At 49.9% G+C, this 21,900-nt stretch overlaps 1 protein-coding gene across 1 annotated transcript; it reads right to left on the minus strand.

Annotated features, from left to right (window-relative positions):
* Positions 1-13,906: 13,906 nt before the first annotated feature.
* RTN4RL1 (reticulon 4 receptor like 1) lies at positions 13,907-15,330 on the minus strand. Its single transcript, XM_050909194.1, is given in 2 exon segments — positions 13,907-14,136; positions 14,139-15,330. Coding segments are annotated over 2 exon segments (1,422 nt in total).
* Between the last annotated feature and the right edge of the window lie 6,570 nt (positions 15,331-21,900).

Consider the following 21,900-nt stretch of genomic DNA (forward strand, 5'->3'; position numbering starts at 1 on the left):
GCTAATTTTCCTCCCTTTCCCACTCTTTGGGGCAGAGCAGAACATATGTGCTGTTACCTCTTAATTCTTCTGTGGAGCATTAGGACTAATAAAAACCTTTCAGGGTTTCTGATGTGAGAAGCAGCTGATGTTGCATGCTAAGAAACAAAGATTGGTTTAAAGAAAAATAAAAGCCTCACGTACTTCTTCCAGTAACAGCGATGGTGAAAAAGCTTGTGACCCCCTCCCGTGGCAGGTGACACTCTTCTTTGCTTGACTAATTGCATTGGGTCTGCATACCTAGGTGGTAACGAGGGACTTGAGCGCCGGTGTACCCTTTAAATAACAGAATATTGAAGTGTCATTGCTTTCATGTTTGTCTACTTGCTTCTAATTATTGAAGGCGGCTGACTTTAAAGCATAGGCCATTTCCTCCCCTTCCTGCAGCGGGGTCATAACAGCGTGTTTATATACTCCTAAGCTGGTTTGCTGCAACAGATTGTGACTTTAAATAGAAGGTTGCTAAGAGTGAGGTAAGGGTGCCGGGAGAAATGAGCTTTCTCAACACAAGTCACTTGGTATTTAGGGGAGATGGGAGCAGCAGGCAAAAAAGCATCAGTGGAGAGGTGAAGGATGGGTGGCTATCGTCGGCGTAACAAGAGAGATATATATATATATATATGTAGGTATATATGTTCTTTTAGAAAGCAGAGGATAGTGAGATTGAGTTAACTGTGTCCTGGGAAAACCTCTCCCAGGATTTTCCTGGACCATCTCACGAGACTGCACCATTACTAGTTATTTATTCATCTTTGGCAAATGCCAATAGCTCCTGTTTGGCATTGGGCTGAATATCAAAAAAGTTGATTCATTGGCTTAAAAAACAAAACAAAACCTACACTGGACAAATGCTAGAAAATATGTGTTGGTAAAGAGGTGGACTGAGTGATGAGCATATTTTCTCTCTCTTATTTCTCTGACTCATATGGCCCTAGCTTAGTGCAGATTTTATTATCTTATCAAACAATTAATTACCTACATCCTTTAATTTCATATATATACAGCTTGAGATTGTTGTTTTTGTCTTCAAATGCCTCTTACCCTCTCCCCAGTAGACTGTTGCTGCTAAATAGATGGGATTATTTTCTTGGTGGCCACACCAGATTTATTTATACTGCTAAGCCTGCTCTAGGAGTTGGGGTGAAGACGACTATCAGACTATCAAATTTAGCTTTACCCCCTCGGATTTAGTCCCTGGCAGGCTTCTGCTAAAGTCTTGGAAAGAAAAATTCATTAGATGAACCTTAGCATGATTTTTCCATGGCTTTGATTTTAATCAAAGTGCAGATTTGCAATTGTTTTATCATTAGAATCTGTTGAATGAACATCAATACGAAGCAATTCCCCCCGCCTGGTGTAGAGACGCATCCTGTGTGCTTAGGTAAATCCCAGACTCGGGAGTGGAACAGCAGAAAGGGTAGAAATTAGCCTCTGAGGCTTGCAAATGCACTGCAGGCTGATGTCTTTCTGCATTTCAAGGACCTAAGTTCAATTGCAAGGCTGTTACTCTGCTTATCCATAATGGGCAAACTAATCAATTAAAATGGTCCGTTCTTAAGTCATTGCAGAAGGGAAGGCTTGTTTCGAATAACTGCCTTACGAGGTCTGAAGGATGCAAGTTAAACGTAACAGCCTTTTATCTCCCAATCTGCAAAATCAAGGCAGTATGTTTTACCCAGGTACCTGGGAGCACAGGGAAGAGAAATTCTGGGGAAGCTCTTTAGTAGGTTACTAAAGAGCGGTTTTGCATAAGGCGATGGAGCTGGTTTTCTCTGAAGACCAATTTATACAAGCCCCAGTGACTGCAGTGAGCCTGTAACTCCCAAACCTCAGGGCTGCGGCTCAGCATCCTAACAGGAGATGCTGCGGGGACCGCGAGGAGAGCTGGAGGAGTGTCGGCCACGTGCGCCAGACCTGTTTATACCTGAAGATGGAAGCCTGCGTGTTTAAGAGCTTGTGTGCCCGTGTTTTCTGTAACGCTTGCCGATGAGATCCACCCTGGGTATATGCGTTTGGATTTTAAAGAGCTTTGCTTTCCAGGTCAGCGTGGTGCCGAACTCAGACCCGACCTCCTTGTGAATGAAAAATAAAAAAAATGTAGAGTAAGGCCGTCTGTGTGCTGCTTTCGTTTAGGCTGTTAGGGTATGCTGACCGCAGCATCCTCCTCCGGGTTAAGTATAGCGTTTAGCTCCTGAGGCTGCAGGTAACCCCCCTGCCTGGCCGAAATCCGCTGCGTGACAGACAACAATTTTCTTTGCTTGCAGGCAGGACGAGGTCAGAGCGTCCTGTCGCCCGGACTGGTATAAATCGAGAGTACCCGGGCTGGAATTGGTGGTTGCAGTGATGTAAGAAGTGGTGTAAGGCAGAGGTGAAGCCAGACCCTAATGACGGCTTCTGCCTGCTCGCTGAATTCTGCATAGAGATCAGCACTTCCAGCAACAAAAGAAAGTAGGTCAGTGCCAGGTCCCCCTCCCTGCCTGCGCGCTGGAAGCACATGTGTTGGATTACACGCCTGCAGATTGAAGCAGGAGCGACTGTGATGGGGTTTTTTTTTTTCCCTTTGGGAAGGTGCATGTAAAAGCAATTTGGTGCTTTACGGCGTGCCGGTGTGGTCGCTCTCGCCATCCAGTTTTTGCTGGAGCTGCTGCATCCCTGATGCTTGGGGAGCTCGGGGACTTGTCTGCGTGTTCATGTTGCGGGGGGGGGGGAGCTGCCCCCGTTCCCCAGCAGCCCATCTGTGGTTCGGGGAGGGTGCGAGGCCGGTGGCGGCACCCGGGTGTGCTCCTGGTCCCTGCCCATCCCCTGATACCCTGATCCTGTGCCTTTCCTTGCCTTGCTGCAGCCGTGAAACTCCAGTTCTACTTGAACGATTACCCAACACGTTAATTGGGACTCCCGCTATGATTAAAAAGAAATTTCAGATTAAGCCCGCCATGCTGTATAGCTCAGGAAGAAAACATCTCTTTATAAACACAGCAGGAATGTGGGGACTCCATTATTACTATTTTCTTTTAACTTTGAAGAAACTGGCTCTCGCTGCTGTTTTGACCACAAGGAGACAAGTGCGGCAGTCACTCCGCTATGGTCAAAGCTAAGCGGAAGGGATGCTTGCAGGGAGATAAAATTGCAGGGTGTTTTTCCTTCTTATTTTTGTTTCCTTAATGTGATAATCATAATGGATTTATCTCTGTAGACTTCAGATCCTGTCTACGTGGGTCTCCGCAGGCTCCGCCGCTCTTGGGCAGAGCTCAGAGGAACTTGTAGGTTGGACGGACCAGGTGAGTGGGCAAGTACGGTCCCAGCTCCGAGGAGCAGAATACGGTATTTAGCATATTTAATTTGTTACACAACCTTTGCAGTGCTGTAGTTGGCCAGCTCTGAAAGCGTCTTCAGCTTGCCGTGTCCCTGGGGAAAGTCCTCCGGGGAGCAGCGTTTGGTTGTTGGTCCTGCGTTGTTAATTGGAAGGATGCCGATGGCCGGGTGAAGTGTTCTGAGACTAACGGCGACCTCTTAGACTCTCAAATATTTGCTCTATTTATTTTCACTTTGGAAGGCTGTAATGTAGTTTGCAGTCAAAATCCAGCCCTCCTCCACCGAACACTGCCTTCTGATGGAGAATATCATCTGAGGATGTCTTCTCCTCAAATGAAGCTTTCTGTGTGCAGTGTCGTAGGTAGGACCTGCTGTAAATCCTGTGCAGCTGAGTTCCCATGCAGCAGGGGCACGGGGAGCCTCACCCTGCCCATCGCACAGCGGGAGACCGGCTCCAGCCCTTCCGCAGCACCAGGAGATAACCGCGTCCGCTCAATAGCTGGAGCATGAAACGCTGCGGGTCTGCAGCATCCTGGCCCTGCCTTTACTCCGTGCTGGACTCGCGGAGTCGGTAGGCGAGGGCAGCAGTAGATTATCCCCCGCTCCCCCTTCTTTTTTCCTTTAAACTTACCTTTTGGTGTTCCAGCTGAAGCAGCATGAGGTGAGTAAACTCCACTGCTCAAAATAAGAGTGGATAAGCTCAGTTTACTTGCATTTATTCATGACTTCACCACTCCACTGGGGCCTGCAAATCAGAGCCAAAAGGAACTGCAGTGAAAATTGGCCTACATGCAATGGCTTTAAATAATCTGCCCTTTTGCTCTAGTTCTGTGTTGAGATGTGCTGGAAGCCTGAGGAGTTGGGATCTGACTTGATGTAGGAGCTGCTTTTTGTTTTCTTGCCCTGGTATTTGAAGCTGTTGTTGGTTTTTCTGTATATAGTGTAACGGGGGAAGTTACGCAGCGGGGGGGGGGGGGGGGGGGGGAGGGAGGAATCTATTTGAGAATTGCTGTGTTTAGTGCGTGACTCGAAATTACCAGAATCAGCACAGACAATGAATTAGCTTTTATTTCCAAAGATGTGAAAAATAAGAAAGAGAGCAAATAGAAATAAAGTGATTAGCGTATGTCACCAATATTGACACCCGGGGACAGGGTATTATATTGGACTAAAAAACATCGTTCCACTGGAAGGCTGGAAGGAGAACGGTTCGTGTTAATAGTGAATTCTTGTTTGCACTTGCATTTGTGCAGACTGTTAAGGCAAATATGATTCCCAGATGACGCGCAGTACATGCACGTGCCTGACACTTGCACCAGTCAGGGAAGAAGTCACGCAAGCCATCGGAGAGCCGAGTGCGCTGGATGAGGCTCGGCTTCAGCATCGGAGCAGAAATAGAAATGGATCCATCTGCAAACCAGGTCACCGCTGCTCTTGCGCTTTTTCTCTTGGGCCCCCTTGAATCACATCATGATTTCTTTCCCCCCCAGCTCCCTGCAGCTGGGATTACTTTTCACGTACTCTGCTCACATAATTGCCTCTAATAATTTCTCAGCTGGCTTTCCTTCATTCTTGAGTCAAATATGACCACCTTTTCCTTTATTTTTTTTTTCCCCTTTACAAGGCTGCAGGCACCCGCTCCAGCCTGCACGTATGCTATCCTTCCTGCTGCTCCTGCCTCTCCCGTGCGCTTGCCTCATCTCTCACTGTTTTAATCTTGAGGGTTCCCATCTCCCTTCCCGGAGATCCACCCGGTTGATGGTGAGGGCTTCCTTAGCCTTGGTGTGCTGCGCAGCTCACGCACGCAGATGTCCTTGGCCGGTCCCAGTGTTGCTCCCCACCCGGCGTGCTCGGGCGCTGTGGGGAAGGGGCTCCTACGAGCACGCAGGAAGATGGAGTATCGCAGAAGGAGACGCCGTCAGGCAGGGCTGCTCCGTGTCTCTTTGCTATCTGGATGCTGGCACCAACATTTCAGGGCAGGGCTGTGCCGGCAGCGGCGCTCACAGCACACGCGGAGGGAGATTTCAGAGGTTTCCCATGTTTGCTCGGTGGAAAACCCTTCCAGCTGCCCAACGAACCCGGTGGTCGGGGTCCTGCCGTGCCAGCTGAAGCGTCAGCAAGTCGAGGCAGGCTGTTAGCATCCCGTGGTATATTTAGTTCAGGTTTAACGGGGGCTCCATATGTGTGTGTTCTCTTGTTTCCTTTTGCTTTCTATGTGCTAAGTAGATGCAGGAAAAGAGTCAAAGAGTCTTCCCATGACGGCACGGATGCGGTTTTGCCGCTCTGTGTGCCGCGCTCCTTTGCGGGGCTGCTTCCCCAAGCTGTGCCTTTAGAAAAGCATTAGCGTAAGAGCTGGAGAGGAGCACGTGTCCCAGGGTCTCCTTCTCTCGGGAACCCCTGAAAATGTGGTAAGGTCTCGCCAGTGACAGGGATTCTCCTGGGGGACAAGGCACATGGGGGACAAGGCACAGGGTACCTGCCAAAAGGGTCACTCTGCTTTTCCTTTTAAATGATTATTTTTTTTAATTTTCATATTTCAGAAGGAGGTTAAGGCATGAGTTGAAAATAATACGGATACTCTGTGAACTCCCAGGAGGGTTAAACAGGGCTTATTCTGAGGACATGAGGGCACGCAAGGCAGCTCATGAGACAGCCCACCTAGAAACACTTCTTTAGAGAAGACCTGTGACAAGCCAAGACCTTTGATTACAGGATATTGTAGCTGTAGAAGGATTGACTGAGGGAATAACTATCAAAACCTTTTCCAGGGAGAGCACTTTGTATGCACTATTGAGAAATCACATCTGAGAGAAGTTTCAGTAGGTCTGTAGGAAAAAAAATGACGAAGTCACACTGGTAGGCTTGAAGTAGAGGTGTTAAATCTCGGCTGCGAGGTGGGGAAGGTGCAGCACAAAGTCCTGTGCTGAGGATGCTGTGGTACCTGCCCACAGGAAACCCGGGGTGGAGGGGGATCAAATGAAACTGGTGCAGCTCAAATTGAAGCAAACAAAATCCGTCTCTGGGGATGGCAACTGTTGCTGGGAGTGGGATCTGCTTCTCTGGGAAATAAAGTGTACAGATGCGGGGAAGAAATGGAAATCTTCCTGGGCGAGTCAGCAAATAGCCAAGAGTTTCGTTATTCCGTAACGGCCTCGGAAATCCGCAGTCTGTCATAAGAACAATTTTGTATTTTAATAGAAGCATTTTGCTTTTGACCCTGCATGGCAGAGCAGCCTCTGAAAAGCAGGAGGTGAGCTTTTACTGTTTCCATCTGATTTGGGTTTTCCTCCCTCTCCGTTTTTTTTAATCTTCTGTCCCCTGGGCAGGTCCGGGCAGGCGGCTGCGGGCAGGCGTGATGCTTGGCGTGGGCGCAGGCAGCCCTCGCAGGGTGTCGCAGGACCTGGTTTTGGCAGGATGGAGGTGACAGACACGGATGCTATGCCCAGAGATGTTCTGGTGGCCAGAACATTATTGTTAATCACGATTTGGTATTTAGGCAGCAGCAAGGTGCCTCCGTAAGTGTTGGCTGTAAGTACAAAATAGCCCCCATCTCCCAGAGCTTCTCGGTACCAGCGATGCCTTTCGTCCTCAAGCGAGATCGAGGGTCAGGTTGCAAAACGCTGACTTCTGCTTGGACCCAGGGTCGCTTTCCCTGGGCGATGACCCGAGTCTTTTCACCTGAATGAGATGTGTAACTTTAAACCCATGATTTAGCATCACCTTTTAGCTGGAAAATACAAAATTCAAAGTATCTGGCAGGTACTGCAGTGTTTTATGAGAAGGAGACCGCAAACAAACTGAGGGAAGAAATGGAAAAGAGAAAGGAAATTTTGAGTAATTTTGGGAAGTCTTTTACAAAGGAGATGGCAAACAACACCTGCCTGACCCTCTACCTGTCTGCGGCACAAGGGCTTTGACAACCGACTCCCTGAGAGCGGGCAGCGCAGTAAGCTGTCCATAAATCAAAAGCACCGAGACTATCAAATTTGTTTATTACTTGGGGCTGTGCCGCTGTGTTCGAGTCGTGTAGCTATTTTGTTTTTTTTCTTCTAGCTGAGTTCCCGAAAAAAAAAAGATTTGTTGGAACATAACTGTACCATTCCCTTTATCCTTTGATTCTTTCTTTTTTTTTTTCTTCTTTTTTTCTAGAAGGTAGAGAGCGAGCCGTGATGGAGCTGGTGGTGTTAATGTTCTGCAGCAAGAGTGAAATAGCCTGGAGATGTGCAGCAAGAGCAGGGGCGTGCGCCCTAAATAGGAGGGTTAAACAGGGCTTATTGTGAGGAAAGCAGTAATTGCAGCTTGCGTGAAGCAGTGATATTCTTTTGTGCATTATTTACCCAGGAACATCTGCTAATACATATACATTCTCCGGTGCGTGTAAACAACTTGGGCAGGAAGAGGATTAGGAGATTTATAAAAAAATTAGAAGCAAGTTAAAAGGGCAATTAGAAGAGCAGGAAGAGATATTGAGCAGTGAATTAGGGAGGATATTTTAACACACAATCAGAGCTTCCCGAGACGTATTCAGAGCAGAGAGAAGGTAAAAGAGAAAATTGGCCAATTACGACATGATAGCGGGGAATTGGTGACATGGGAGAAGGTAATGGCTGATTTGTTAAACAGTTATTTTGATTCTGTTTTCACAAAGGAGGAAGAGGATGGAGGGCAGCTCTGGAAAGGACTCGGGTTGTGCGGATGAGGGTGGGGACGAGCAGAGGAGTAGAGAGAGAAAGATGTGTCTGCAGGGTGGCTGGGCGTGGGATGAAGTTCACCCGTATTCACGGGGTGGGGAAAAAAATGGATTTTAGTGAGCGGCTCCTTACAGCAATGGGCCGGGTAGCAAGGGGCTTGTGTTATAACACTTGCTTTTGTTCGCCTAATTGGCCGCTTTTGAGCAGGGGTCAGCGACTGAGGTGGTCACTGAGATGAAAGAACCTTCTCCCCTTTGAAGGCCGTTTCTCCAGGAGAGGGGAGGACAGAGTGTATTGGGAGACAGCGAGATGGATGGGAACTCCGGAGGGATGCTGCTCCTGGGGCTGCTTTTGTGTGGGTAGAGAGGTGGTTTGGCTCGCCAGCGATGCCAGCGTGACACCTTCCCAAAAACACACGTTGCAAAACGTGAGCACCGCTGCAGTCCTATGTGTCCTGTTTTCATAGTTGCTTTTGCTTCCATCCGTAACCCACAAACTCCAACGCGGTCAGCAATACAAGAGCATCCTTGTAATCACCGTTCCCATCAGCCTCGTCTGGTGTCAGCGATCTCGTGTTTCACCAAAGCAGTCGTGATCTCGGGGGCTGCTGGATGCGTTAAGGGAGAGAAGAGGGCTGGTGGAACAGCGGAATGATGTCAACCTACAAGACCTCAAGGAGATAGTAAGTGATGGAAGTGGAAATATTCTTGGTCATCAATGGGAAATGGAATCTTGGGAATTTTTCCCAGGGCTGCGGTTGAAGCTAAGACAGGGAAAGCATACACAGACGGAGGATTTAGGGAAGGGTGAACTTGAAGGACCACAAAAAGTGTTATTTAGCTTACGAGAAATGTGAAGTGATGCTTTTGTTCTGCTCTGTCCCTCTGAAGAGGGGCACGTGTCGCAGAGCAACTTTCTGAGACAAAGGAAATGATTTGGAATTGGCGCTGGGGGGGCACAAGTGTTGTCTGGGAAGCGATAGGGAATATAGGAGAAACTGCGGACTTCTGGTCTTGGTTTAGACTGATAAACTAGAAATTTATTCTCAATATCCGAGAGGTGTTTGGTTTTCATCCTGCCTGGGAGGATAAAAGAGGTGCAGTGTCGTATGGTTTGTGTTTTCAAAGCATGTGTGAAAAGCTCCATATTAGCAATTACAGGATGAAACTGTGGAAAAGTGGTACAATGGAGAGAAAATTGGCTCCGACTCAGGAAACGGGATTTTGCCACCGGGGGTGAGTTTCCAGAGGCACAGTCTGGGGTCTCTTCTGGGTTCTCTGGCGTTTATTTTTTTTTTAATGGAAAGGATTTGCATGAACAGCCCAAAGTTAGAGCATTAAAGCTCACTGATGTAAAGAAGGGGAAGACGGCCGCAGCGACAGGGACTCGTCTCGTCTGCCAGAGCAGCGCATGGTGCGGGCGGCAGACCGGAGAATGCTAAAGGAACGGGAAACCAATGAGCAAATAAACGCTCAAGTGACACGTTTCCCAAGGGAGGCGTTTAGAGCTTGCAGCCGAGCCGTGGGGAGCTATCGGCAGCATCTAACCATGTCGGCAACAGGCAGCCTGTCTGCCCACACCCCGGAGCGGGGAATCGATACCCGTCCAAAGGTTGAACTCATGATAGTGAACGGCACCAGTTCACGGCTGATCCCTCCTCGCTGGGAAGGGGTATGGTGGCATGGCCGGAGGAGCCCAGGCGGAGCTGTGGAGTACGGAGGGGTTTAGGTTTATAGAATCACAGAATCATTTAGGTTGGAAAAGACCCTTAAGATCAGTGAGTCCAACCGTTAACCTAACACTGGCAAGTCCACCACTAAACCATGTCTCTAAGCACCACATCTACACGTCTTTTAAATACCTCCTGGGATGGTGACTCCACCACTTCCCTGGGCAGCCTGTTCCAATGCTTGACAACCCTTTCGGTGAAGAAATTTTTCCTAATATCCAATCTAAACCTCCCCTGGCGCAACTTGAGGCCATTTCCTCTCGTCCTATCGCTTGTTATCTGGGAAAAGAGATCAACGTCCACCTGGCTACAACCTCCTTTCAGGTAGTTGTAGACAGCGATAAGGTCTCCCCTCAGCCTCCTTTTCTCCATGCTAAACAACCCCAGTCCCCTCAGCAGCTCCTCATAAGACTTGTGCTCCAGACCCTTCACCAGCTTCGTTGCCCTTCTTTGGATGCACTCCAGAACCTCAATGTCTTTCTTGTAGTGAGGGGCCCAAAACTGAACACAGTATTGGAGGTGCAGCCTCACCAGTGCCGAGTACAGGGGGACGATCACTTCCCTAGTCGTGCTGGCCACACTATTTCTGATACAAACCAGGATGCTATTGGCCTTCTTGGCCACCTGGGCTCATATTCAGCCGGCTGTTGACCAACACCCCCAAGTCCTTTTCCGACGAGAGTTTTCCAGCCACCCTTCCCCAAGCCTGTAGCGTTGTATGGGGTTGTTGCGACCCATGTGCAGGACCCGGCGCTTCGCCTTGTTGAATCTCATCCCGTTGGCCTTGGCACATTGATCCAGCCTGTCCAAATGAGAGCATGTGGACCACTGCCCAGCATCGCCTCAAAGTGGCCATGGTGCTTACCACCGCCTTGGGGGTTCAGCCCTTTACCCCGGGACCTCCCTGTCAAACCTGTGGTGTCTGGGAGTGATTCTAATTAAATCCCAAATTTCTCCAACTTATCTCCAGCCTGAGCCAGACTGTCTCTGGCAAGTCGTGGTTATACCTGTGTCCGCTCGACTGGAGAGATGAGTGCTTTGAGGTTGTGGGAGTGCTGCTTCAGAGAAGAGGGGATTTATGCCAGCCCTCAGAGCAACATTCAAAATGCATGAAGACATGCTGTGTGAAGGGACTGGGGAAAAACCACACGAGAGTGAACCAGGGGCCATGGTAGAGCTGAACCATGCAGATGGGAAGTTAGTTATTGAGGCTAAGTGTCAGAGCATGCCATAAAGATTTAGTTTCTCCTCAAAGAACTGTGGTCGTGGAGGAAGGATGGGCGCGGGGAGGGACGGCAGCTAAGGGGAAGGCAGGAGAAAGATCAGAAACCTATAGTCCATGTCAAGCGACACCTCCTATTTAGCAGTGTATCATGTCTCCCTTCTGGTTTTTAAACAGTAGCCTTTATTGCTAGGAGTTAGAGCGCTTGACTGACAAGGCTTGTAATACGCCATGGAGTTGCCTTTATTTTTCCTACATGTTAAAGGAAAAGATACTAAAAATACAATTATGAGTTTGAGCCAGGCATAGTCTGTTCTAATATAATTCATCTCAAAGACTATCTATCGTGCCTGCTGCACCCAAATCATTTATAAAACATTAGCATCTCCTGTGCTGACATTTCACTCCTATATTACAGGAGTTACACACAGACTTAAAAAAAATTAATAAAGTGCTTCTTTTCTTCATTCTCCCACTGAGAGCTTTGATTTCCAGAGTATGAAACGAAATAACCAACATAACAACATTCTCCACTTCTAAGGGACAGTGCCAGACTCATTCAGTTGCTATTGGTTATAGAGAGTAGGACATGAGGGAGCTATTTCAGATCACGGATTATTTGTTCTGGCTGCATTGGACATCCCTTTAGTGGAGCTTTAGAGCCCTGTAGACAGAAAAGTTTGGGTAGGAGCTGGAAGGGAGAGGGCTTGATGAAGTAACCTCTTCCTTTCTCCTCCCAGAGTTACTCCTGCTATTCCCCAAGAACGGTATTTAAAAGTGAAGTGCCCAAGCCCTTGCCCCTCCTCGCTTGCAAGATGGACAGAAGACGCCGTACCCCCCCAGCTGCCCGCTCCCAGCACCCAACCACTCTTAAAAATAAGCGCATCAGGGAATTTTCTTCTTTTTTTTGCTTGGGAGTTTTCCTTTTCATTTCCAGATACCTCCAGGGGATCTGCTGCTGCGTAAATACCCTCTCCCCATCCCCAAAGCGGTTGGGAGAGCGGATTTCCCGAGCTGGCCCATTCTTCCTGAAGCTAGTGGTGAGTCTGATGGAAAACACAAGCCGTTTCCTTTGGGCTTTCCAGCCCCACACGTGAGCTACGGGCTAGAAACATGCCGCCGCTGGGATATCGTTACGAAATGAACAGCAGCCTTTTCTTGTCCAAGATCACTTTTATTTCCCTTGTTTCATTAACTTCAGTGTCTGTTTGGTCTCACATATCCACGCTGACAGGGAATTCACACCGACTGCAGAATTTGGGCATCACCTCCCCGAGCCCGTGGTCTGCCGTCGGTGATGCCGCCGGCTCTGCCGTGCCCCCGACCAGCAAACGCATCCCTCCGCCGTGGGGTTTAATTCGGGACGAGGGGAACAAGCAGATCTGCTCCCTCTCCTCCACCTAGCCACAACCCCCTTCGTATGGCTGTCTTGGACCAGTTATTTTTCTTTCCTACGGCGGATCAGAAACCCTGGGCACTGCGCTTCTCACCGGTCCTCTACAAGCTGTAGTTTCCCCCTTCTCTGACTCTTCCCGTGATACAACCTGTCCCTTTTAAGAAACAAAACCTCTCCTGACGCTGTCAGGACTATCTGCAGCCTGGGAACTGCTCCTTGCTGCTCCAGTGAAAACCTTAGTCCAGCTATAAAGGTCCTCACGTCACTGACACGGCTGGGAAGCCCCTCTCTGCCTCCAGCCCCAAAAAAGCCCCTTTCCTCCCCGGGGCCTCGCAGCGCTCTCCGGAGACAGAGCTCTATGGCTCTATTTATTTGGACTAATTAATCTCTCTCTCCCCCTGGTTACAAATTAGGATGTAAGGGTGAGTTTTGGCTCTCTGGATCTGGACTTTGCTGCATCGCATACAACCACCCCCCCCCACCCCTCCCGAAGTTTAGTGCTCTGAATTGCTGAGAACATTGGTCTGCTGTGGTTCCCCTGCGCATACTGAGCCCGCCCGATGGCTTTCAGCATCTGTAGGCACTGCTGCCGGTTTGTTTTCTCGAGAAAAAAATCATATACTGGTCTGCTATAAATTCAACAATACAATCCTTAGTTCTGAAGATATAGTTTCCATATAGTTTATAAACATTATAAGACATACATATGGATAACTGAGGGGAAGGGGGGAGCCTGTGCATTTGTTGGGGTTGGGTTTTTTTTTCAGATGTGTGAACATGGTTACAAAAAAACGCACCTCCTGTGGGTACCTCATTTCTTTAAGTGTTGGGTTTGTTGGGTTTTTTTTGTTTAATTCCATCTCTAATCAGTCTTTCCTTTGGTTGTTGGCTACTCCAAGCCCAGCAGGCAAGCCCTGTTCTGCTGTAATGCCTGAGATATTCAGGGGTTTGAGATTGTCTTCTAAGAGATTCCCAGCCAACTTTGGCCTCTGGGTTTGGAGCCAAGAGGGCTAAAACGTGGGAGAACCAATGTCCTTATTACATCGGTATCAGTGTCCTTGCACTCACTTTCAGAGAAACAGTGTAGGCTTAATTGGTGATCGTTTTTACAGCAATTATGTTCCTTTCGGTAATTGGAGGGGTCGTTCAGAGCGCTCTCAAATGAACGGGATGTCACAAGAGCATGGATACAGTCCATTTGTCCAGTTGTTGTCACCGACGAATTGGCTACCGTCCCCGTTATCTGCTTTTTGTAAGGTTGGCTTTTTTTTGTTGTAGGTGCTCAGTTAGGCTGTTTGTGACAAGGTGTGATAATGCCATTTAATCCGCTCCTGCTGCGTTCGGCACAGTCCACGTTGGCAGCCTGGCCGGGCACGGAGAGACTGTCAGAAGCCGCGACAAAGTTCTTCCCTTCGCCAGGCCAACGCTCTCCACGTACAAAAAAAGAAGAAGAAAAGAAACTCTGGTCCTTTGTAGATTGGTGGCAGTACAGATTCGCTCCGTCCGCAGCCGGGGGCTCAGCGTATGACGGCCGCTAACACCATCATAAAAACCAGGAGCGATGCCCTGAGCCCCGAGCAGCCGGCCGCCTGCTGCACCCCGCTGGGGGGGCGGATGGGCATCCGCCGGGTACACTTACCCTTGCGTTTGGGGGGGAGCGTTGGCATCACCCCAAAACTGAATTTGTGCTGATAATCAGGCACATAGTCTGGAACCTCCTGCCCGTTTTTCCGCGGCCCAAGGATACCGGTTTAGAGGTTCGGTTACGGCTTTTGTGGCTGGTGCAGTTCTTGCCGGGTTTGCGGTAGCCCGGCCGGGAGCCGGGGGGGGCGGCGGGCTGGCTGCTGTGCAAACTGTTCTCTGCCCCTCTCTCCTTCCCCTTCTCCTTGGAGGAGTGGTGAGGGTGGTGGGTTTTGGAGGCTCCTCTGTCCGCTGTGGAAAAAGTATGTGTTTTAATCTGGTGGAGCGACTCGGACCCTGAACAGTTCCTAAAGTCTTCTGCTCTTAGCACCTTGAGGTCCTTGCCGTGCATCTGCTCGGGGGACTCGCAGATGATGCTGGAGCTGGAGCCTCTGAACCTGTGCAGCCATTCCCAGAGCGAACGGGCTTTGCAGTCGCAGCTCCACGGGTTCCCGTTCAGCCTGAGAAACTCCAGGGCTCCCAGGTGGGCCAGGCAGTCCCCCTGCAGCTCCGAGAGGCTGTTATTGAACAGAAAAAGGGTGGTCAGTCTTCGGAGGTCGTGAAAAGCCCGCCTGTGAATCCACTGCAGCTGATTTTGATGGATGAGCAGCCGATCCAGGTTTATTAGTCCCCTGAATGTGTTCTGATGGAGGCTCCAGAGCTTGTTTCCATGGAGAAAAAGATGGCTGAGGTTAACCAAGTCAACAAAAATATCATCCTGAAGGAACTCGATGTGGTTGTCCTGCAGGTAAAGGTATTGCAGGTTGTGGAGGCCACCGAATATCCCACTGGGGAGGGAGCTCAGCCCGCACTTGTACAGATACAAGGCGTGGAGTTTCACCAGCCCTTGGAAAGTGTCTGCAGCTAAAGCCCTTAAGTAGCGGTTGTCCCCCAGGTCCAGCTCTTCCAGGTTGACGAACCCATCAAAGGTGTTGGGGTCGATGAAGGTGATGTTGTTGGAGTAGATCCAGAGGGTGACCATGGAGGGGCTGAAGTGGCCCCGCAGCAGCAAGGTGATCTGATTGTTCTGGAGGAAGATCCTCTCGCTGTCCTCGGGGATGCCCTCGGGGATGGTGACGAAGTTGTGAGCCTGGCAGCTGACGGTCATCGGGGACGGGTAGCACACGCAGTCGGTGGGGCAGCCCAGGGCGCCGGGCACCTTCAGCCCCAGCAGCACCAGCAGCAGCTCTGCAAACCCCCCTGTGCGGAGAGAGGGGAGAGCGGCGTCAGCGGGGACTCGGGCACCTCCCCGCCCACCCATCGCCACCAGTGGGGACTATTCCGGGTGAAAAACGCCCCCAATTAACTCAGCCCTCCTCTCTGCTCATGAATTACCCATGCGGCTGTGATGAGTGGGCTCATCACCCAGGGTAGTTTAAACGTGATGTATGGAGTACTCCCTGCCTCCTCGCCCTGCCTGCAACAGGCAGACGGCCGTGCTGCCAGCCCGCAACGGGCAGGAGAAACTTTCTTGGTGAGAATTCACGCTGGCAGTGCAGGCAGCAAAGCCCCTTGCCTGCAGGCAGGCAGCGCAGTCGGAGGAAATGCCGTTGTGCAAAGGTGTGAGAGCAAACAGAGGAGATGCAAACCCTCGTAGGTGTCCACCCCTCCTGTAATGCGTCTCTTAAACTGGCCACGCTTACGTATCAGAGAGGAAAAGGTACAGCGCTTTAGTAAGTCCCAGCGAATCACCTAAAATTGCGCGTGTGCAGTGCATCTGCACAGCACACCCAGCTCCCCCAAAGGCGCAGACCCGTCCCCGTCATCTCTTGTTACTACAGTTGTTAGACACCACCATCCACCCTGAAAACCAAGTGATTTACAGGAAAATATGTTGTCAGCAGTTGGTGGAAAAGGCTGAGCTGAAAACTCCGTTTGGAAGTGGGATGCTCAGACATATTTTTAAATGAATGTCCTGTGGCAAAGCATATTGCATCCTCTAATGCTACAGTATGCGCTTGTGACCGGGGCTTTCTCGCTGCAGAGAAGAAGCAGTGAGCAAGGCAGTAATCATCCCCTCCCTCTGCTCAGCTCTCTGAGTGCTGGTTTCGCCGCCCCGTTCCCGTCTCGCTCCCACTCCTCGCACCAGGCTTGCTTTCAGGCTATTCCTTCTGCACCGAGTGGCTTTTCAGACTCATTGCACCAGACTTGTCATTTCTCATTCAGATTTTCCTCCTAGATTTGGCTTTTTCCTCTTACACGCAAAATTTGCTCATGTCTAATGAATTCTGCCTCTGGACTTTAGAGGGGAAAGGAGTAACATAGGAGCAGCGTACAGCTGCCGGTGCCATCCTGCCCACGAGTCCTTGCCTTGCACTCGGCTTGTAATAATCTGAAAAACGAGAGTGGAAGTGGAGTTCATCTCTAATTACTCCACATCGTTATCACCAGCTAGTCCATGAGCCTGGACCCCTCGGGCTTTTACAGTCCCTCTTTTCAGCGCCTACAGCTGAATACAAGTGGGAGGCAAAAAAAAAAAAATCACTGTTTTCTTATTAATTGTGTTTGAAATATAACTCCATGGTTACCATTGCCTTTTGCCTGGTATGGAGATCTATTACCGTTTAGTTAACAGCAGGTGACCCGTCCATCTGGACCCATCCTTTCAAGGCAAAGTTGTCACATTTTTAGATAAACTGGGTTATTCAGACTCTCCATAGATCACCAGTAAGAGGCAGTCATCTCTGACTGGGCTGTTAATAGAAAAAAAAATAGCATCGCTAGCCAAAGCGTTGGACCAAGCCTTGCCTGCGATGAGAAGGGGGGCACTTCTTCCAGGCGCTGCCCTTCAGAAATTAAGCATCTGCTACCAGGAGGGATGTCTCATTCCTGCGCCGCTGCCAGAAAGGGGCTGTAAGTCGGGAACGTTTAATTCGCGACAACTCCTACGGCTGTGTAGGAAAAGGAACATTCTCCAAGTCACCGCCGTACCATTCTGGCTTTGCTGTCGTGCCTTTGCGATGAGAGAGGGGCTGCGCTGGTGGGAGCATCGTGCCGGCGCTGACTACCAAGTGCTCCCTGCCAAAACGGGAGCCCTCGCTGCAACTCGCCGTGCAAGCGCAGCCTGGGAAACAGCGGTATCCTGGGGATATTGTGATTATCTGAGTGCCAGATAACAATGGTAAAGATAAAGCTACATTTGCAGATACATTCTGCTGGGTTTTTTACCCGCGGATGTGCTTCGCCAAGGTGGGACGGCTTCACGGTCCCCGTCTTACCTCGGTGACACTGAAGTACGAAGCCTTCTGTAGGTCTTATGTTTATGAGTAAAATCCTGCCAGGCACAAGCGCTGTGACGATCTCCCACATGCAGAGTCTGTTATTGCAAATACCAAATCACAAGGGTCTGAATCAATAAACCATCTCCCAGCTATAAGCAGCAGGTTGGAAGATTACATATTGCTTCCAAACAACAGTTTTATGCGCTCTTCCGTGACACGACAGTTGCCAGGCTAACGGGATTACTGACGGGAGGTGGAGCCGGGCAGGGATCTGGAAGCATACACGATTTCACTTATAGGGACGGTGATGACAGGTGGCTGTTAGCAACGCGCGGCGATGGACGAAGGCAGCCTGGGTCTCCCTGGAGCACGGCCAAGGCAGAGGCTCCTGCCGAAAGGGAGCACAGTGTTTAACGGCTCCTTGCCTGCAGGGATAACTCCGGAGGTAAAGGTCAGAGGGAAGTGAGTCCAACTCTTTAATTAACAGGCGTTTGTGAGTTAACGGCTGGAGTTCCTATGGAGAGGGAGATGTGACTCCTGCAGTCGTGGACGGTGGTGGGTATAGTCTGGGGTGTTACTGGTTCTCAGCTTCCCAAGAGTTGATGGTAGGAAGAAAAGCCAGGGATGTCTTTCTACCTACGTGCTGCAACTTGGGGGTAAGGAGAACAGGGAAACAGAAGGACAGATGTTTAGAAAAAATAATAATTAGGTGGGCAGGACTTGGAAAGAGGAAACCTATGGACTCCCCAGTGGATGCACTCAAGGCACGTGGTGTCATCAAGGATGCTTTCCCTCCGAGCCCATAAAACCTGCTGATTGCCTAGTGCTGTGAGAAGCTGCTCCTGGGATGCCCTGGGCTTGGTCACGGTTTAGATCCCCGAATGAGACCCCTGAGAAACAAAGAGGCTGTGGTCATGGAGCCATGAAGTTCCTGAGGCTGGTAACACCAGCATCGCAATGACCAGCAGCTGAGCCCCACCGGACGAGAGAGCCGGGAAGTACTTGGGTCTCGCTGGGCTTCCTAGGCTGGAAAGTGCCGGTGGGAGCTTCCTGCAAAGTCCCAGCCCAGCTCCCGAGAGTTAGACTCTGCCTAACTTGTTGAACTCGTTATTCCCGATGCAGCCCTTTCGACTTCATCTTGTAAAGGTTGCGAGGCAGATGGAGGGTCACCAGCACGTGTGTCTTAGCTCACCAGGGAGGGAGAGCTTCAAAAGCGGCACAGAAAAATCCTACAGAAACCTGCCAGTGAAGTGAATAAAAACAAAGCCCTGCTGACACAGATAAAACCAGCAAGGGAGTGTTTATCTCCTGGCTTTCTCCCACTGATGCGCTGTGTCACCCCGGCTTCTGCTCGCCGTGTCCTTCTGCCGCCTCCTGCTTTTGACTGAGGTTTCAGTGATTGGAATGAATTCGTCCGACTGTCCAAACCATTTCCCATGTAGCATCTCTCTAATTGGGCATTAATTAGGCATCAGTTAATGAATGCTTGAAATAATTTATCTTTGGATGCGTCCAGTTTGCAGTCTTACTTTTAACAGCATTAGACTCATTATTAGATTAACATCATTATAAATGTTCTCCATTACCTGCTTGTTTCCATTGTCTTAGCCTTATTACTGAGAGTGAAAATCACTCCTCCCGCATGCATTATTGATGAGTAAGGACTTTCTATATGTAGCACGGGATTAATTGTTATACAGCGTAATGCATTTAGCGTGAAGCCTCAATTTGTGCAAGAGCTGAAAGCGGCCAGAAGAATGCAGACGCCGGGAGCCAGCATGCTCAGCCAGACACAGCGCATCTCACAGCCCAGACCAGGTTCCTCCCGGGCCGGTGCCAGCATAGGAAGAAATAAATAAAAAAGAGGCTGATTTGATACCCAGGACCAGGGGGGGAAGGTTCGAAGGGTTGGAGCACTTCTCTGCCACCGCGGCAGGGACGCTGGCCTCGGCTCCGCTCTGCGGGCAGCCTGTCCCCACGGCACTGCTCGATCCAGAGAGCAGAGTGTACCTGCGCCGGCAGTTTTCTTGCATTTTAAAGCTTTTAACGCTTTATTGTATCTTGGAGCAAGGCAGAGCCTTGGTTTATTTAGGAAGATGTAGTGCTGCTTATTTTCATTAGGAGTCTCAGGCTCGAGGGGAAGAAATCTCTTGGGACAAGAACAGATGCTTCAGCCCCAGGGGGTATGCACCTGCAGAGCCCCCCAAAAGGCAGCCCCGCCACGAGCCCTCGCCACCCCCTGCCCGTTCCTTCTTTGTGAGCTGCTTTTCTCAGACGGGCGCTTTCACCTCTCCACCCGGACAAGCTTATATGGGTCACGGCCCGTCTAATTCTCCGGCAGGATCTGGTCTCGAGGATGGAGCAGGTTCCTTCTCTTTCAAATCTCTCCTAAACCGCCATCTGCTTTGGGAGACCCATCTTAGCTCATGTCTACATGCAACTTGACTGCCTGCTTACTGTGTCCATTACTGGTGCTGCTCAAGCTGTTAGATTTATAAGCTCTTTAGAGCAAAGCCCTCGTCTTCTGGTTGCTGATTTATGTATCTTTACTGCCATAAAACACTATGTATAGCTACTACATAATATAAATAATAATACTTAACCAGAGTGAGCTACAAGTGGGGACAAAGCGTCTGGCTTCTGCTCGCAGCCGGGATTATCAAAAAGGCAGAAGCTTACTCATCACTCACCCTCTTCTGAGGCCAAATTCACACCTGGTGTAACACCACCACCTCGCTGTCAACGAGGTCCGGAGAGAGATTTTCCTGCCCCGTTCACACCCTGGATCTATCAAAGGATGCTTTCTAAATCCACCCCGAGTGAACTGGGGCACAAAGACTACGACCCCCAGGGGGAAAATGTACTTTAAAACTTGGGAACTAACTCAGAATGGGATGTTCGCACTGCCATAGTCAGCAACTGTTGTTTAGGGAGAAAAAGAAGCTTCAGATATTCACAATTTCATCTGCCAAGTGAAGGACGATGAAAGGCAAGGCCAGAGCAGCGACGGCAACTGGGCGCGAGCCAAGAGCGAAACTTCAGATCTGGGATGGTTCGACAAAGCGGTGTCAGACCTGTGCTTAGTAGCTGCAGGGTTTTTTTTCCTCTTTTTTTTCTTTTTTTTTTTTTTTTTGCAACACAGAGGATAAAATAAACAAGCCCATCCTGACTGTCACAAAGACTAAATTCCCCAGTGAGCAGCAGCTTGCTTTCAGCCTCTCTGCAAAGCCCTTTAGGTGCTGCCCCGCGGTCCTGCAACGCTCGGCGGCAGCGGGAGCATCCTCGGTGGGTTTGCTCCCCGCAACGTCGGCTGCAGCTCCCAGCGCCGGGACACGGCACGGGGCTTTGCTTTCTGCACGAGCTGCCTTTCAGCCGGAGAGTGGCAACCACCCATCCACCTTCATCATTTTTTTTATTTTTGCGAACGGTGTCATAAATAACTGACAGATCCCAGCTGTTTGGAGTTATGGTTTCTGATGGAGTGACAGCTGCTCCCAATCCCCCAGTCATCACCCCGGCAGTTCTGGAACATTTCAGCAACATAAAAATCATTGGAGATAATTTCGGTTTTGCATAATTTGGTTAGGCAAGCTGTGATTTAATGGCAATTATGACCTCCGAGGCAGAAGATGAGCTTGGAGGCTACTGGCTTCACACAACTTTAGCTCGGGGTGCAGCATCAGGGATGTTCCAGGGAGAAGGTACTACAAGAAAAAACCCTTCTCCAGCAGCTGGAAATTGCTTTCCTTCACTGGCAAGTGGAAAGACTGTTCCCAGAGGAAGAAGCATACAAGGAAATTTGGAAGGAATATTGCTAAGGAAAGCTTTGGGAAGAGGCTGGTGCCAAAAGATGCATCGGGAGATACCTTTTAAAGAAAAGCCAGGAAAAGCCTTTTAGACTGGGGAGTGCCGTAGCCCCTACGAACCCTTCTGTGTCACCAGTATCTCGCGTGGTAACTGGTATAAACCTCTTGGTCACCCTGATCCCACTTTGGTAGCCCCAACATTCAAAAGCGAATCCTCCTCGCACGACCAGGATGGGAGAGCTGGCCAGCACTGGGAATGGGCCATGCCCTTTGCAGGCAGCTGCCTGCTTTGCCGGCACTGCCCATTGCTCTCCCCTCTTACGGAGTTTCTCTTGCTCTGGGCTGTGTTGCAGCCATCCCAGAGCCCCCTGGTTTGCATTTCTCCAGCGGTGACCGACCGGAGCAAACCCTTGGTCAGCCAGGCTGCACCAGGCGGGCGGTTAGGGATGAAGAACCGTACTCAGGAGCTCTGAGGACATCATGGTGCTTCAAGAGGAGCAAAATGTTGCTCAACAGCAGAAGTGGCTTTTGTCTGGAGCTGAGAAGGTCCAGTTTCCCCCCCTCCATCACTGCTGCCAACCAGCCTGGAGTTTGCTGTGAGCTAAAGCTCAGGGCAGAGCCCAAAATCAAGTCCTTTAGGGTGTCGCAAGTTCATTTTACATTTGCTGACCCGGTATCTGGAGCTATTCACCTTCCTCCACCAAAGTCGAGGCCAAGGTCACCTGGAAGTTTCTGGATGGTGGTCATTAACTCCTATTGCAGTTTGAAACCAGACCATAAATTTCATAGTGTAATAATGTAAAA

This window comes from Gymnogyps californianus, chromosome 20 (genome assembly GCF_018139145.2).
Source record: "Gymnogyps californianus isolate 813 chromosome 20, ASM1813914v2, whole genome shotgun sequence".
NCBI lineage: Eukaryota > Metazoa > Chordata > Aves > Accipitriformes > Cathartidae > Gymnogyps > Gymnogyps californianus.